We start from the raw sequence: 16,986 nt of genomic DNA on the forward strand, positions 1-16,986 counted from the left end.
CCTTTCCCAACCTGCCCAGCGATACCAGACTTTGCCTGTCATACATCACTATATACAGTATGTTTTAAGTAATTTGTCTGTATTAAATAAACACACAAATACATATATATGTATACACTGGAACCTCAGTTTGCGAGCATAATTCGTTCCGGAAATGTGCTCGCAGTCCAAAGCATTCATATATCAAAGTGTATTTCCCCATAAGAAATAATGGAAACTCAGATGATTCATTCCACAACCCAAAACTATTCATATAAAAATGATTAATACAAAATATAAAGTAAAAATACAATACAAAAATACAAAACAAATTAACCTGCACTTTACCTTTAAAAAGAATCATGGCTGGTGTGAGTGAGTTTCTAAACTCTTGTGGGATTCCACCCAACGGGACGACATGCAGAAGAGTGTCCAAAAGCAATCCCAGTCTCCTAGCGCTGAAGCAGTTCGCCGTATAAGCGTATCCAAAAAAATCACAGACATGCTATAAGCTCCTGCCACATTATAAAGATCCCGCTACAATAAATAACCATGCTGTTGCTGTTTCAAGCTGAATAAAGCTGGTGTTGTTAAAGTACTGAGACTCAGCTTCGTGTTTTGGGGTGCAAGACGGGGACTCGCACTTCACAGCACACACGTACATGCGTGCGCACACACACAGTCACAATGCTATAGTAAACAGTATACGCTCATATGGATGTTGACTATGAATGAGGCATGCAGACTCAGACGGAGAATAGGAGACGATTGCCCTCAAGAGAAGAGAGAGACGCATGAGCGAGAGAGACACGCGTGCGAGCAAGCGAGATAAGGAGAGAGAGAGAGAGACGCATGAGCGAGAGAGACACGCACGCGAGCGAGAGAGATAAGGAGAGAGAGGAACCATCAGCTCAGTTGTGATCACATGACGCTCAGCAGACAAAGTGTATCCATACTACTCATATTGCAAGACATTGCTTGTTTATCAAGTCAAAATTTATTTAAAAAACTTAGCTCATCTTGCAAAACACTCGTAAACCAAGTTACTCGCAAACCGAGGTTCCACTGTGTGTGTATGTATGTATGTATTATGTATATATATATATATATATATATATATATATATATATATATATATATATATACACACACACAAATACAAATTAGCTTCCCCAACTGTTGTGTAAGTGCATCAATATCAAGTTTCATTTATTTTTATTTTAACACCTACCTTTCTCATCCCTCTTCACATCAATCCCCAAAGGCTCCATCTTCATCTGGCCAGAATTTTCCTGGTGAGCACAGTGTCTTTTATAATTGCAGTCTAATTCTGTTACCAGTTCATCTGGATGGGAATCACACTCTGGATTAAAAGCTTCCTTCTTAACATCATTTACAAGTGTATTTTCCTGAATGTCAAAGCCAAGAGCTTTGTTGACTTTGGCCTCCTGTTCGCAGTCCTCCACCTTAATGTGTACATTGTTGTTCTCCATGGTAGCCAAGCAAAGGCAGCCCTCTTCCCTGTCATTTTTCATGTCTTCTGTCAGGCCCTCTTCACATTTATATCCCACTTCTTTTCGCCCATGGACAGTAGTGCAAGTCTTCTCCATTGTGTCCATCAAAGCACTATGGAAAATGTCATCCTCCACTATATAGAAAGAGCAGACTTTAATTCAAAATAAACCAACAGAAGCTAAACACATTTTACTTACATTTTAAAGTAGTAAACAACTTAAAGCACACTCACAGAATGCAACCATGCTTCCCATTAATTCACTAGGCATTAAACAGTATCTGATGAGCATTAGGACATTTGTTAAAAGATAATTCCTAGGCCTGTCATATCAGGAACCACCAATGGACACTTGATTATTTAAAATACTAAGGGGCTCCGCCCCCTGCTCACTTCGTTCACCAATGCCCGGACAGCCACTATGCACTAGCCACTTCGCAGCTCTGCTGCTTGCATATGGGGAAGCAGATGTACAATTTAAACAGATTGTTATTTTCATGGGAATTGTTACATATGCATAATAGAACTAACTATTTCACATTACGAGTAATTAACCATATTAAAAAAATAGTAAAACATAATAAATTGAATTTGTGTTTCATGTTGCGTTAGAGGTATTCGTTGCGTTATACATTTTTGTTCTGTTTGGCTTTGAAATTAACACGCAAATACTTTTTAAAAACTTACACTTTTACTGTAAAACTTCAGTTAAAACAATATTTGGAATTAACTTTTCGTCAATATTGCTTTGAATTTTAATTCCGTGTTTGGAGTTACATCGTGACAACGTAACGTATAACTACTGGTGAGTGAATATCATTTCTTTCTCTCTAATAAAAAAACTACTTTTTTGAATGTTTGTCCCTGTGATTTGTTAAACTGTCATAGCAAAAGCTATTCTAATGGGAAACTGTAAACAATTTAATATGAATGGCATATCAAGATCTCCTTTGGTGTCTACTGTTATCCCCTGAAGAAGTACTACATTACCTTTCTTGTTGCCTGTCAGAATTGTTCAACCAATTTGAAATACAATTTATCTTGTCCTGTTGCATAGCCCATCACTCAGACATAAATTACGCTATAACATTACGATACAACCTTCTTTCAACAGTAATTTGGCTGATGGAAGACCAGACGGTGTTAACGGTTGTAGATATTCTACGTGATATTGTAAGTTGATGTTTTCATCTTCCGCACAATCACCGCCAACTGTTTCAGCATACTCTATTGATACGCATTTAACCAATTAGCGGTGTTAACCGATTCACAATTTTTACGTTAATTCATTTGACTTTATTGTTTCTCGCTGCTAGGATTGCCAGTATAATCACTTCTTCTGTTGATAACCCTTCGGGATGAAAGTCTTCAATAAGATTTGGACATAAGTCTTCTTTTATTGGGAACTTAAAATGAGGAAAATGAAAAAATGTATTGTATAAGAGCTGAGAGCACAGGAACGGTGTCTGACAAAAGCAGATGTGAGAGGACCACGGGTGTGGGCTGTTAACCTGAAATGGTTGACAAGAGGGTGGGACTTGAAAAAATCTCTTGGCAATAGTCTCGTCTTGTCTCAAGATTTTCTTTTATAATAGAGAGACAGTCTTGCAAGTCTGGCTCCAAAATTTAAAAAGTGAGCAGCAAGAAAGCACTTAGGGGATGAGAATGTTTTCAACCAGACGAGGTTGTGCTATGATACCGACTTTGTAAGTGCCTCAAGGTTGCTTGTTGTGTACTAATATATGCGAAACTCAGAATCAGTGTCTCCATGATGGGACAGTTAACTTCGTAAGCTGGAATGTTAAAGGCCTGAATCACGAATTAAAGAGAAAGAAAGTACTTTCTCACCTAACAGGTCTAAATGCTAAAATAGTATTTTTACAGGAAACCCACTTACTAAGTAAGGATCAGTTCCGCTGCAAAAAGACTGGACTGGCCAAATGTTCCATTCTAGTTTTACAAAGAAAACTAGAGGGGTGGGAATTCTCATACATAGAACAGTACCATTTGTAGCATCAGATGTAGTATTGGATCCTGAAGGGAGATATGTGATGGTCATGGGAGACTTATCTAACTGTAAAATGATTTTGATAAATGTTTATGCACCTAATGTTGATAATAAGGAATTTATACAAAATTTATTTGCATCCATTCCCAATCTGAACACTCAAACTTATAATGGCTGGGGACTTTAATTGTGTTCTAAATCCACTTTTAGATGAGACTTCCTCCACAGGGGGAACGGCAACTAACACCGCAAAGATAATTACAAAGTTTTTAACTGATCACAACTTATCAGATCCCTGGAGGTTTTTAAACCCAAATTCAAGAACATATTCTTTCTACTCACCAGTACATCATTGCTACTCAAGGATTGATTACTTCTTTATAGATAATAACTTCTTGCCTAAGATTAAATCTTGTAAATACGATGCTATTGTTATTTCAGACCATGCTCCGATGATCTTGGAGCTGAAATTACTAAGCCCCATACACTCACCCCAGATGGCGTCTCAATCCGCTTCTATTAGCTGACGAGAATTGTACTGAATTTATATCCAAACAAATTGAATTCTTTCTAGAGACAAATACATCCCCTGAGATCTCTGCAGGAATACTCTGGGAAACTCTTAAGGCCTTCTTAAGAGGACAGATTATCTCATATCTTTCCCACAGAAATAAATCCGAGCGAAGAAAGTAGCAGAGATAAAAGCGAAATTACTAAAATAGATGAAGAACATGCCAGACTACCAAGCGAGACTCTACATAAGAGGAGGCAGGCTCTACATTCAGAATTAAACCTCTTGACAACTAAAGAAACCGAACAACTAATTTACAAATCCAGACATCATTATTATGAACATGGAGAAAGCTAATAAGCTTTTAGCGCAACAAATTCACAAGCAAGAAGTGCAACGCAATCTCGTAATTACTAACACGAATGGAGATAAAATCATCGAACACAAAAATATAATGTACACTTTTAGAGACTACTATAAATCCCTATATACTACTGAGTTTAAAGAAGACAATATACAATCTAATGCATTTCTGGATAAATTACAGATACCACAAATTGACGCTATTAGTGTGGAGGAGCTCGATAAACCTCTGTCATTATCAGAATTACTGGATGCTATAAAGTCACTCCAAGGTGGAAAAGCAGCAGGCCCTGATGGCTACCCTGCAGAGTTTTACAAGAAATTCTCCGCTCAGCTAGCTCCCTCCTATTAGCAACATTTACAGAAGCCAGAGATAACCAATCTCTTCCACAAACCTTTCGCCAAGCACTAATCACTGTCTTTCCAAAACAAAATAAAGACTTATTACAATGTGCATCATACAGACCAATTTCACTTCTGAATAACGACGTTAAAATACTCTCTAAAATCATAGCTAGAAGGATGGAGAAAGTGCTCCCTCATAATATCACAAGACCAAACTGGATTTATTAGGGGCCGACACTTATCTTCAAATCTTGACGCCTGTTTAATGTAATATACTCACCAACTAAATCAAACACCCCAGAAATATTATTATCATTGGATGCAGAAAAAGCATTCGACATGATTGAATGGAAATACCTTTTACTATTTTGGAGAAGTTTGGGTTTGGCCCAACATTTGTGCATGGATTAAATTACTGTATACTAACCCAGAAGCTTCAGTTTGCATCAATAACATTTGCTCAGACTACTTTAAACTAGAGCGTGGCACAAGACAAGGATGCCCTTTGTCACCACTGCTGTTTGCAATTGCCATTGAACCACTGGCAATACATTGTCGAAATACTGATCAGATAAAGGGGATTAGCAGAGAAGGACTGGAACAGAAAATCTCATTATATGCAGATGACATGGTACTGTATATATCGGACCCAGAAAATTCTGTGCCTGCAGTCTTAGCAGCACTCACAGAATTTCAAAAGCTCTCTGGTCTCAGAATTAATCTGAATAAAAGTGTACTCTTTCCGTGAATTCGCAAGCATATAATATTAGATTAGACACCCTTCCTTTTATCATTGCAGAACAGTTTAAATACCTCGGGGTAAACATCACAAGTAAACATAAAGCTCTTTATCAACAAAATTTCGTCGTCTGTATGGAAAAAATTAAACAAGACTTGCATAGATGGTCAACCCTTCATCTCACACTAGCTGGAAGAATTAACACTGTTAAGATGAATATTCTTCCTAAGCTCCTTTTTATTTCAAAACATACCAATATACATTAATAAATCGTTCTTTAAGCAATTAGATTCAACAATAACCTCATTTATTTGGAATTCTAAACATCCACGCATCAAAAGAGCGACCCTACAAAGACAAAAGGCAGAAGGCGGCATGGCTCTACCTAACTTCCAGTTTTATTACTGGGCAAATATACAGTCGATAAGAACCTGGACACAAATAGAAGAACATACACAGGCATGGACCGCAATAGAAGTAAAATCCTGCAGTACTTCTTTGTATTCCTTGCTTTGTGCTCCAATAAACACACGTTATCGGCAATACACTAATAACCCAATTGTGCTCCACTCACTTAGAATCTGGAACCAATGTAGAAAGCATTTTAAGACGGAGAAGCTTCTTTCTGTGGCACCCCTGCAAAAGAACCACCTCTTTCAACCCTCACAAACATATGCAGTTTTTAATATCTGGAAAAATTTGGAATTAACTTGCTTAGAGATCTTTATATAGACAACGTCTTTGCATCCTATGAACAATTACATTCCAAATTTAACATTCCAGCTACAAATTTCTTTCACTATCTTCAAATCAGGAACTTTGTTAAACAGAACCTTCCAGATTTTCCTCATCTTGCACCCTCATCCACGCTGGAAAAATTATTGCTCAATTTCAAGGAGTTAGACTCCATCTCTACAATATATAAAATCCTTTTACAATCCCTTCCTTTCAAAGATCCAAGAGGACACTGGGAAAATGACCTCTCAATTAATATATCAGAAAAGGAGTGGAAAGTAGCAATGCAGAGAATTCACTCAAGCTCCATATGCAAAGCATACAATTATACAACTCAAAATTATATATCGAGCACATCTGTCTCACTAAAACTCTCAAAATGTTTCCAGGGCATGATCCAACCTGCGAACGTTGCAACCAAGCCCCAGCCTCACTAGGTCACATGTTCTGGGCCTGCTCCAAATTAACATTATTCTGGACAAAAATTTTTAATTACCTCTCAGACAGTCTTGGACTCACAATCCCTCCTAACCCATTAACAGCTGTGTTTGGGGTTCTTCCAGAGGGTCTTAAAGTGGAGAAAGACAAACAAATTGTGATTGCATTCACTACACTGTTGGCACGCAGACTTATTCTGATAAACTGGAAGAACCCAAACTCTCCTCTTTTAAGTCAGTGGGAAACTGATGTGTTATATTATTTAAAATTGGAAAAATCAAATACTCAGTTAGAGGATCTGTGCAGACTTTTTCAAAACATGGCAGGATCTAATCAGTAATATTTTGAAATGATTTTATAAAGCACAGAGAATTTGTTGATTTAGGTATTTTTAAAAGCCTTAAATTTTACACCGTTTGGCTTGCTCTCTCTCTCAAGGGTGGGGATCGATCTGTTCTTAGCATAATTCTTTTTTTTTGTAAAACTTGATTGCTATGTATTGATTGTAATAAAATTAATAAATAAATAAATAAATAATAATAAAAAAAAAATAATAATATATGCGAATTCCAAGTCCTTAGTGTGTGGTTTATTTAGTTTACAGTCCCATGTTTCTTGATTCAAATCCATGTCAAAATGGAGGCTAACCTTCAAATCAAGCACTGTGTCATCACTGAACTTCTAATGATTTTGAATAAAGGTCTGTGAGAGACATTGACTTTTTAAACCTGTGGCCCACATACTTCTGTAATACTCCGTCTCATGCCTGCCCACTCCTGCATACACTTGGCCTCATTTGTCCAACTCCTGTCTACAGAAACACATTGTTTCCATTAAAGAAAAAAATTCACGTTAGGATTGATAAGCCTGTTTTGTGCACAAGGAGGTGGCTGAAGCTTTCCCCTATTTGGCCCTGTTTTTTTCTTCACTTATTTTTACAATGATTCTCTTTCATCAGTATTTAATACACATCTTCCAATATGACTTAAATAATAATTTCTGAGCACAAGTCTGCAGGTATTTTTCACAGAAATGAACAAAACAGAGCAGTGTATTCACGATATCTTGTTACAGCTTTGTATGTTGGCAACTGCTTACTATTCTATATTGAAATAAAAGTACAGTCTACGTCAGGGGTAGGCAACGTTGGTTCTGGAGGGCCGCAGTGGCTGCAGGTTTTCGTTTCAACCCAGTTGCTTAATTAGAAACCAATGGTTGCCTTATTTGATTTTATGGCATGTCAGTCTGTAATGTAATGTTCTTATATCTTAGGTTTTTTTTCCCTTTCCAAGGAAATCATCCTTTGATTCGAAGCCTAAAACAGATAATTTTCAGTCTTCCATATTTTTCTCTCAAGTGTTTTATTAAACTAAATAGTGCATGATGAATCCACACAGGTGTAAATGGAGACAAGTTAGAATGAGAACTGCTAGCTCTTTTGTCATTTACATCTTATTGCTAATAAGGAGCCATTAAAGCAGGCATGTCAAACACGCGGCACCCTGGGCCGCATGCGGCCTGCAACAGAAATCTGTGCGACCTGAAAGACAGATCGTAGTTAGCACTAAACTTGTACAAAATGATTACTATCGTTTGTGATTGAATCATTCTACATCTTCAACGTTACTTATTGACTTTTCTTACTTCTGCATTCTGACAAAAGCACGTTTTCCCATGGCATTATGGTACCGGAAACATTATCTGCTAGTATAGTTGCAGCCGCAAAGTCGCAACTGAAGTGCTAGGCTGCGGTCCGCGGCCTGGTAGAGAACTGTCAGCAACGGAGACTCACTTAGTGAAGGGCTACAGAAAAAAGGCTGCCCCCTTCACTGAGGACACTTTTCAGAACGCTAGGCGGGCGGGGCTTTGCAGCAGTGCAGAAAGAGGAGAGAGACCGCGGTGAGAGAGTACAGTATTACAACGAAGTATTTTTATGTTTCTGACAGTTTCCCCATATGACACGAGTCTATAGAAATCTCGTTACTACGAAGTACATTCAGCAGCAGATACTTTCATTACAACGAAGTGACCTTGAAATGCTTGAATGAATCATCCACAGAGCAGTTAGTTCTGCGGTCACAGCTCAGTTGTGCACATTTGCACAATGATCCCCAAACAGAAACACTGTTAAAAAAATGTTCTTTCTTCGAACTTTCCTCGTACTGTTTTTTTCCTGTTTTTGTTTTGTGTGGTTTTAAGTGATACCTTTTCCTTATTGCTTGTCAACATTTGAAAAACATCCATTAGAATTTAACTCAATATCACCTTTCAATAGAAACGGCATACTTGTTATATGCAAAAAAGAAGAAAAAATCTCGGGTTGCAAACGTATGCGAACTGCCAAAAAAGCCATTTTTATGTGGTTGCAGTGATGCTTGTTCAAGAAACATTCATTTAATGTGGCACTCATTCAAGAATATGAGGTTTTTAAACTCTCTTGGGATCCGGACAAACAATCTCACACGTGGCAATAGTGCTTCTGGACGCACTTCATCGTGTTGTTCCCGTTGGGTGGTGGGGATCCCAGATCCCAAAAGAGTTCAGAAACCTCACAAGAAGAAGAAAAGGATAATTTGACTTCTGATTGAAAACGGTGCTGACCACAACATGCTTCCGCACTTAGATAATGTTCACGTTGAATTCCCCCCACCCAATTGCACGGCAGTGCTTCAGCCATTGGATTTGGACATCATTTGCACCCTGACAATGTATCATTGCAAGAAAATGCTGAGAAAAATTCTCATCAGCATAACTTGTAGACAGGAGAAGATTAAACTAACGCGAAAGAAGCTATTAAAGCTGCTTCCATTTCCAACATCCCATCTTTGTGATGCACGTTTTCTGCAGTGACAGCAACCAAAACGAGATTACGGAGTAGACTGAACATAAGCAACACACTTCACGTGTCACTGTCTTCCATCCTCCCCAGATGGAATCGTCTAGTTGCAGGAAAACAAGTTCAGGGCTCTCACTGATTCTGCATTATGGTAAGCTGTATAAATTTCTATTACTGGTACTAAATTATAACTTAATAATAATAGAAATGTAATGTAAATTGTGTATAAAACTGCCCTACGAACCCGCCCACAATCACCCCATAAACTCCAACCTCCAACAACCCACCGGTCCCTGGAAAAATTTGCTTCTAGTAAAGTGGTCCTTGGTGTCAAACAGGTTGCGGACCACTGGGCTAAACTACTGGCTGGGCTGCCGAGACTGGGCACTGGGCAGAACTGACCATCACGAGTAGTAATAGCTCGCATATTTTCACGTTTTTTTGCTCTAGTTTTATGTAATTTTCTGCTAGTATTGTCATGAACAGTTAGTGCAGACTACAGCTGAAGATCTGAAGTGGACGTGAGAGGTTGGTGAGTTGTTTTTTTAACAGATTTTTGTGATTTTGAGTTTGTATAATTAGTGTAGGTCAGGGGGCTATTTGCATATCGGCTTATTTTACAATATAAATTTTGAAGTAAACTTAGTAAAGTAAAATTAGATTTTTGGAGGATTTGTTTTCCAACTCAGTGAGCGTTTTCACGATTTCAGTTCACACGAACAGGACTTGCACTGTTTACGTCACCATACTCTTACAATGTTGAGAATGCGCCCGAGAATATCCAAATGGAGTTGATTGAACTGCAGTCAGATTCTATTCTGATGGCAAAATACAACGAAGTTGGTGTGCCAGGCTTGTATGCTTACCTGCCACCCTCGTATGTGCAGATCCATAAGTTGGCATCGAGAGTACTGTCTATGTTCACAAACACTTATCTTTGTAAGCAATTGTTTCCGTTAATAAAAGCTACCAAATCCCCACATCGCTCAAGACTTACTGTCGAGTACCTTTCATCCCTCATAAAAGTTGCAGCTGCCTGATATTGACGAACTGGTTACTAACAAGAGATGCCAAGTGTCGGGACAAAAGAAATAAATCTCACACTGTAAGACTCCTATATAAGCAATGAATACAATATAATAATATAAGGACCTAGCTAAGAGGCTAAGACTCCAATTGTACACTGTTGTACGGAGATTGTATGGAAATAAATTGCTTTTCTTTAAACTTTAAGTGTTACATTTTTTAAAGTTTTTAGTATTGGAAAGAAAGCTACAGTAACTTTATATAATAGTATTTGTTACAATGCGGCCCGCTGACGCACGTATGGCAGTCGAAGCGGCCCACCAATGGTAGTGAGTTTGACATGCCTGCATTAAAAAGACATTAAATGTTTCAATTTAAGACTGAAATAATAAATTAAGGGTGGGGAACCTTAACAAGCAAGACCACTAAAATGAAGCATCAAAATGTCACTTCAGCAATAAGGGCTTCATCAGCAATAACTGACTTCTCATTAAGAAACCGGACTGGAACAAAAACCTGTAGCCACTACGTTTCTCCAAGACAGACATTGCCTACCTCTTGCTATTCATTCCACAAAAATATGCAACGGACACAGAAAGTAAGTGCTGTCTATATACAAGTCACACAAATAGGTTTTGCTTGAAACATAAGCTTTTCTAGTCGGCATATCACTGTTAACAAACATTTCCTACTTTCAAACTTTACTAGAGATTTACAAGTTGTTTTTACACACATATATATATATATATATATAAACAGCTCACAATACTTTTTCCTTCTCAATAAAAGCAAACCACAACCAAGCAAAGCACTGTGAATGTACAAACATCTGCTCATCTGCTTGCTAACTCTGACAGCGTTACTAACAGCAGTCCAGGGAACTTCACTGCACGCTTTCATTTGGTGCAACTGAATTAAAGTGTGATTATTACAAACTATTACAAATCTCTTCTTGTTTCTGTGCCTTTGCTATCCTCTTAAATAAATGGAATAAAAATAGAAACTTTGAGCTGAGAAACATTGCTGCTTTGTACAGCATGTGGATAGGATTTGTGCTGAATAGTTTGTTGACAAGTTTTTTCAGCAATTCTAAATCAGTCGTCGTATCTTTGAACGGTTTCAGAAAACAGACCATAGTTGTGAGTGTCTGAATTGTCAAATTGCTGCAACAATGAATCTAGCGTATCCAAATTAGACTTCCATCTTGTCTCTACAGACTGTTACAATGACCTCATAGGCTTGCCTTGTTCTTCAGTATATTTAAGATGCTTGACTTTTCTACATCAGCCAGAAGCTGTGAAACTGCGGTGCTTTCTCCATCACTGCTGGTACAAAAGCACTTGAGAGTGTTTAGAATGTGGGCTCAACAGTTTAATGTGGTGTAGGCGTGTAAGGCAGCGATCAGGTCTGCTCCTTGGTCAGCAACATTCAATTCCGAAAACTCTTAGGTGTTTCAGTGAGTAAAGCGTGAATGTTTTCACTCATTTTAATTGACCTGGCTTTAAATGAGGTCACAAAAAGCACCCTTGCCACAAGACTGTAGTTCTCATTAATATAATGGATGGCAGCACATATGAAAGAGGTTTTCTCAATGTTTTCGTTCCAAATATCAGTTGTGACAGCACACCCATGATTATCACAGTCTCTAGCATGTCATATTCAATATCCTTTCTCAGTTTTTGTGCTTTTTCTTCCACATACTGCGATACAGTCATCGGATGGGGCAGTATCTCTTAAAATTTCCAGTTCTGGCTGCAGTGTGAATCAGGTATCGCTCAAGCTGAATTGTGTCGTCGTAAAGCTGTTTATCCTTGCAAACAATTTACGACAACATTTATCCAGTGCTTCGCTTTTAGGGTTAGTCGTTACTTTTGACAGGTTTGGCCAGTGTATCAATTTCTATGTTGGCATCTCCTGCCAACCTCCGAGCTGAGGCAGGGACTGCCCTGCCTTTTTTCCTGCCCACTCATTCACTACCCACTGCCTACCAGCCAGGTAAGGAGCCACAAACCATCGTGGCAGGGATGCCAGCCATCACAATATATATATATTTTATGCATATCATATATTTATTGAACTGCAGATTGATTCTGAATTGAATTGACACCTCAGCAATTGAAATCAAATTGAATTGTCAGATTCCCAAAGATCCCCACACAGTCCTTTAAATATCTGTTTACAATTACAATAAATTATCCATTTTAGAAATATATTTGTTTACTCAATGAAGAGAATGATATTCCCACCAAAATTTGCTTCCCCAAGTTTTATATAAGCACATCACTATCAAGTGCTTTCATTTTAACACCTACCTTTCTCAGAAAGAGTTGTTTTCTCATTCCTCTTCATCTCAGACTCCAAAGGTTCCAAAATCATCTGGCCAGAATTTTCCTGGTGAGCACAGCGTCCATTATAATTGCAGTCTAATTCCATTAACAGTTTATCTAGATGGGTATCACGCTCTGGCTTAAGTGCTTCCTTCTTAAGTTCACTTACAAGTCCATTTTTCTGAATGTCAAGGCTAAGAGATTTGTTGACCATGGCCTCCTGTTCACAATCCTCCTTCTTGATGTGAAAGCTCGTCTCTTTCTGGATGTAAAATTCCGATTCACAGTCCTCAAGCTTAATGTGTACAGCTTTGTTCTCTATGGTAGCCAAGCAAAGGGAGCCCTCATCTCGGTCATTTTTTCTGCCTTCTGTCAGGTCCTCTTCACATTTAAATACCACCTGCTTTGGCTCCAAGACAGTGTGGCAAGTTTTCTCCATTGTGTCCATCAAGGCACTACAGAAAATGGCGCCTTCTACTGTATAGAAAAACAAGACTTTATTTCAAAATGAACCAAAAGGAGCTGAACACATTTTACATATATTTTAAAGTAGCAAACAACTTAAAGCACATTCACAGAATACACCATAATTCACATTAATTTACTAGGCATTAAGCAATATCTTATGAGCATTAGGACATTTGAAAAAGATAATCCATAAGCCTGGCATTTCAGCCACCATTGATGAGCACGCACTTGTTCATTTTAAATAAAGTGTGGCTCCAAAATGTACACAAGTGAGCAGAAAGAAGGCACTTAGGGGATGAGAATATTTTCTACCTGAACCTGAAAGGGATATGCTTTGAAAGTGGCCAAAGATTACCTGCTGTATTACTAACATATGAAATCAAAGTTCTTAGCGTGGGTGGTTTATTTGGTTTACAGTCCATATTTCTGGTTTTAAACCCTTTGTCAAAATGCGGGCAAACTGCAAAAATCAAGCACTGCACCATCACTGAACTTCTAATGATTCTGAATAGAGGTCAATGCAGAACAGATTTATTTTTAAACCCATGCCCACACCTTTCCGCAGAACTCCATCCCATGTCTGCCCACTCCCATATACTCTTGGCCTCACTTGTCCTGCTCCTGTCTGCAGAAACACATTGCTTCCGTTAAGGAAAAAAAAGTCATCTATGATTGATAAGCCTGTTTTGTGTACAAGGAGGTGGCTGAAGCTTTCCCCTCTTTGCCTGCCCATTCTCTCGTACACTTGGCCACATTTACCTGCTGCCAAACGGTTGTGTCTCGCTCCCACCCACTGAAACACACAGGGAGGTGGCTGAAGCTTTACAATCTTTTGCCCAGTTGTCCTTTTCACTTTTGTTGTGATTATTCTGCTTCATCATCACTTAAACAGATCTTTCTATGGGATTTAAATAATAATTTCTTAGCACAAGTCCACACGTCTTTTTCACAGAAAGGAACAGAAAAGAGCAGTGACTTGTTAAAGCTTTGTAAGCAGGTAACCACTTACTATTCCTGATTGAAATAAAGTACAGTCTGTGTTAGTAATTGCTAGTCATTCCACAGAAGTGTGAAACGGACATGGATGGTAGGTGCTGCCACAATACAAAGGTAGGTTTTTCTTACATTTTCAGTCGGCATATTACTGTTAACTAACACTCCCCACTTTCAAAATGTACTGATTTTAAGTTTTTACTTCTTTTTTTTTTAGGCTCACAGTACTTTTTGCTCATCAATAAAAGCACACCATAACCAAGCAAAAAATGATGGCATATCCTCATCTGCTCGCTAGATCTGACAGGAAAGAGGGCTCTACTAAAAGCCGTCCAGCGAACTTCACTGCATTCTTCGATTCGGTACAGTTGCATTAAGGCATGATTATTACAAACAATTACAAATCCATTCTTGTTCCGGTGCCCTTGCAATCCCCTTCAATAAAAGATATAGAAGCTTTGGGCTGAGAAATGTTGCTTTTTTGTATAGCATGTGGATTGGAGTCAGTGTTGAACAGTTTAGGTTTTTTCAGACATCGTAATATTTGATTCTAAATCAGTCGTTGCATCTTTGAACAATTTCAAAAAACAGACCACAGTTGTGAGTCTTTTTGTTGATGTGCTCAATTGTCAAATTGCTGCAGCACTGAATCCAGCGTATCCAAATTAGACTTCCGTCTCGTCTCCACAGACTGTTACAATGACCTCATAGGCTTGCATTGTTCTTCAGTATGTTTAAGATGCTTGACTTTTCTACATCAGCCAGAAGCTGTGAAAATGTGGTGCTTTCTCCATCACAGCTGGTACAAAAGCACTTGAGAGAATTGCATTTAGAATGTGGGCTGAACAGTTTAATGTGGCATAGGCGTGTAAGGCACCGATCGTGTCTGCCCCTTGGTCAGCAGCAGTCAATTCCAAAAACTCTTAGGGGTTTCAAAGAGTAAAGCGTGAATATTTTCACCCATTTTAATTGAGCTGGCTTTGAATGGGGTCACAAAAAGCACCCTTGGCACAAGACTAGTTCTCATTAATATAATTGATGGCAGCAGATATGAAAGAGGTTTTCTCATCATTTTCGGTTCATTTCAGTTGTGACAGCACACCCATAATTATTAACGGTCTCTAGCATGTCTTATACAACATCCTTTCTCAGTTTTTGGGTTTTTCTTCCATGTGCGGTGATGCAGTCATCTGATGGGGCAGTATCTCTTTAAACTTTAGATTTTGCAGATGGCAGATGGCGCCTCAACCCGCTTCTATTAGCTGACGAGAATTGTACTGAATTTATATCCAAACAAATCGAATTCTTTCTAGAGACAAATACATCCCCTGAGATCTCTGCAGGAATACTCTGGGAAACTCTTAAGGCCTTCTTAAGAGGACAGATTATCTCATATCTTTCCCACAGAAATAAATCCAAGCGAAGAAAGTAGCAGAGATAAAAAGCGAAATTACTAAAATAGATGAAGAACATGCCAGACTACCAAGCGAGACTCTACATAAGAGGAGGCAGGCTCTACATTCAGAATTAAACCTCTTGACAACTAAAGAAACTGAACATCTAATTTACAAATCCAGACATCATTATTATGAACATGGAGAGAAAGCTAATAAGCTTTTAGCGCAACAAATTCACAAGCAAGATACGCAACGCAATCTCGTAATCACTAACACGAACGGAGATAAAATCATCGAACACAAAAATATAATGTACACTTTTAGAGACTACTATAAATCCCTATATACTACTGAGTTTAAAGAAGACAATATACAATCTAATGCATTTCTGGATACATTACAGATACCACAAATTGACGCTTTTAGTGTGGAGGAACTCGATAAACCTCTGTCATTATCAGAATTACTGGATGCTATAAAGTCACTCCAAGGTGGAAAAGCAGCAGGCCCTGACGGCTACCCTGCAGAGTTTTACAAGAAATTCTCCGCTCAGCTAGCTCCCCTCCTATTAGCAACATTTACAGAAGCCAGAGATAACCAATCTCTTCCACAAACCTTTCGCCAAGCACTAATCACTGTCTTTCCAAAACAAAATAAGGACTTATTACAATGTGCATCATACAGACCAATTTCACTTCTGAATAACGACGTTAAAATACTCTCTAAAATCATAGCTAGAAGGATGGAGAAAGTGCTCCCTCAGTAATATCACAAGACCAAACTGGATTTATTAGGGGCCGACACTTATCTTCAAATCTTCGACGCCTGTTTAATGTAATATACTCACCAACTAAATCAAACACCCCAGAAATATTATTATCATTGGATGCAGAAAAGCATTCGACATGATTGAATGGAAATACCTTTTACTATTTTGGAGAAGTTTGGGTTTGGCCCAACATTTGTGCATGGATTAAATTACTGTATACTAACCCAGAAGCTTCAGTTTGCATCAATAACATTTGCTCAGACTACTTTAAACTAGAACGTGGCACAAGACAAGGATGCCCTTTGTCACCACTGTTGTTTGCAATTGCCATTGAACCACTGGCAATACATTGTCGAAATACTGATCAGATAAAGGGGATTAGCAGAGAAGGACTGGAACAGAAAATCTCATTATATGCAGATGACATGGTACTGTATATATCGACCCAGAAAATTCTGTGCCTGCAGTCTTAGCAGCACTCACAGAATTTCAAAAGCTCTCTGGTCTCAGAATTAATCTGAATAAAAGTGTACTCTTTC

The 16,986-nt window shown here is 38.3% G+C and overlaps 1 protein-coding gene across 5 annotated transcripts in view; it reads right to left on the reverse strand.

The window, feature by feature from the left end:
• LOC120533167 (zinc finger protein 415-like) overlaps positions 1–16,986 on the reverse strand; it is a 43,289-nt gene that overhangs the window by 2,672 nt on the left and 23,631 nt on the right. For 4 of the 5 annotated variants that reach the window (XM_039759885.1, XM_039759884.1, XM_039759883.1 and 1 more), the window contains exons 3-4: positions 12,806–13,297; positions 1,211–1,627 (exon numbers count right to left, since the gene is read on the reverse strand). In XM_039759885.1, coding sequence (XP_039615819.1) covers positions 1,211–1,627; positions 12,806–13,297 — 909 coding nt within the window. The remainder of the gene's footprint in view (positions 1–1,210; positions 1,628–12,805; positions 13,298–16,986) is intronic. The other variant, XM_039759882.1, reaches the window with a different exon arrangement.

The sequence above is a fragment of the Polypterus senegalus genome, chromosome 8, assembly GCF_016835505.1.
Source record: "Polypterus senegalus isolate Bchr_013 chromosome 8, ASM1683550v1, whole genome shotgun sequence".
In the NCBI taxonomy this organism is placed as follows: domain Eukaryota; kingdom Metazoa; phylum Chordata; class Cladistia; order Polypteriformes; family Polypteridae; genus Polypterus; species Polypterus senegalus.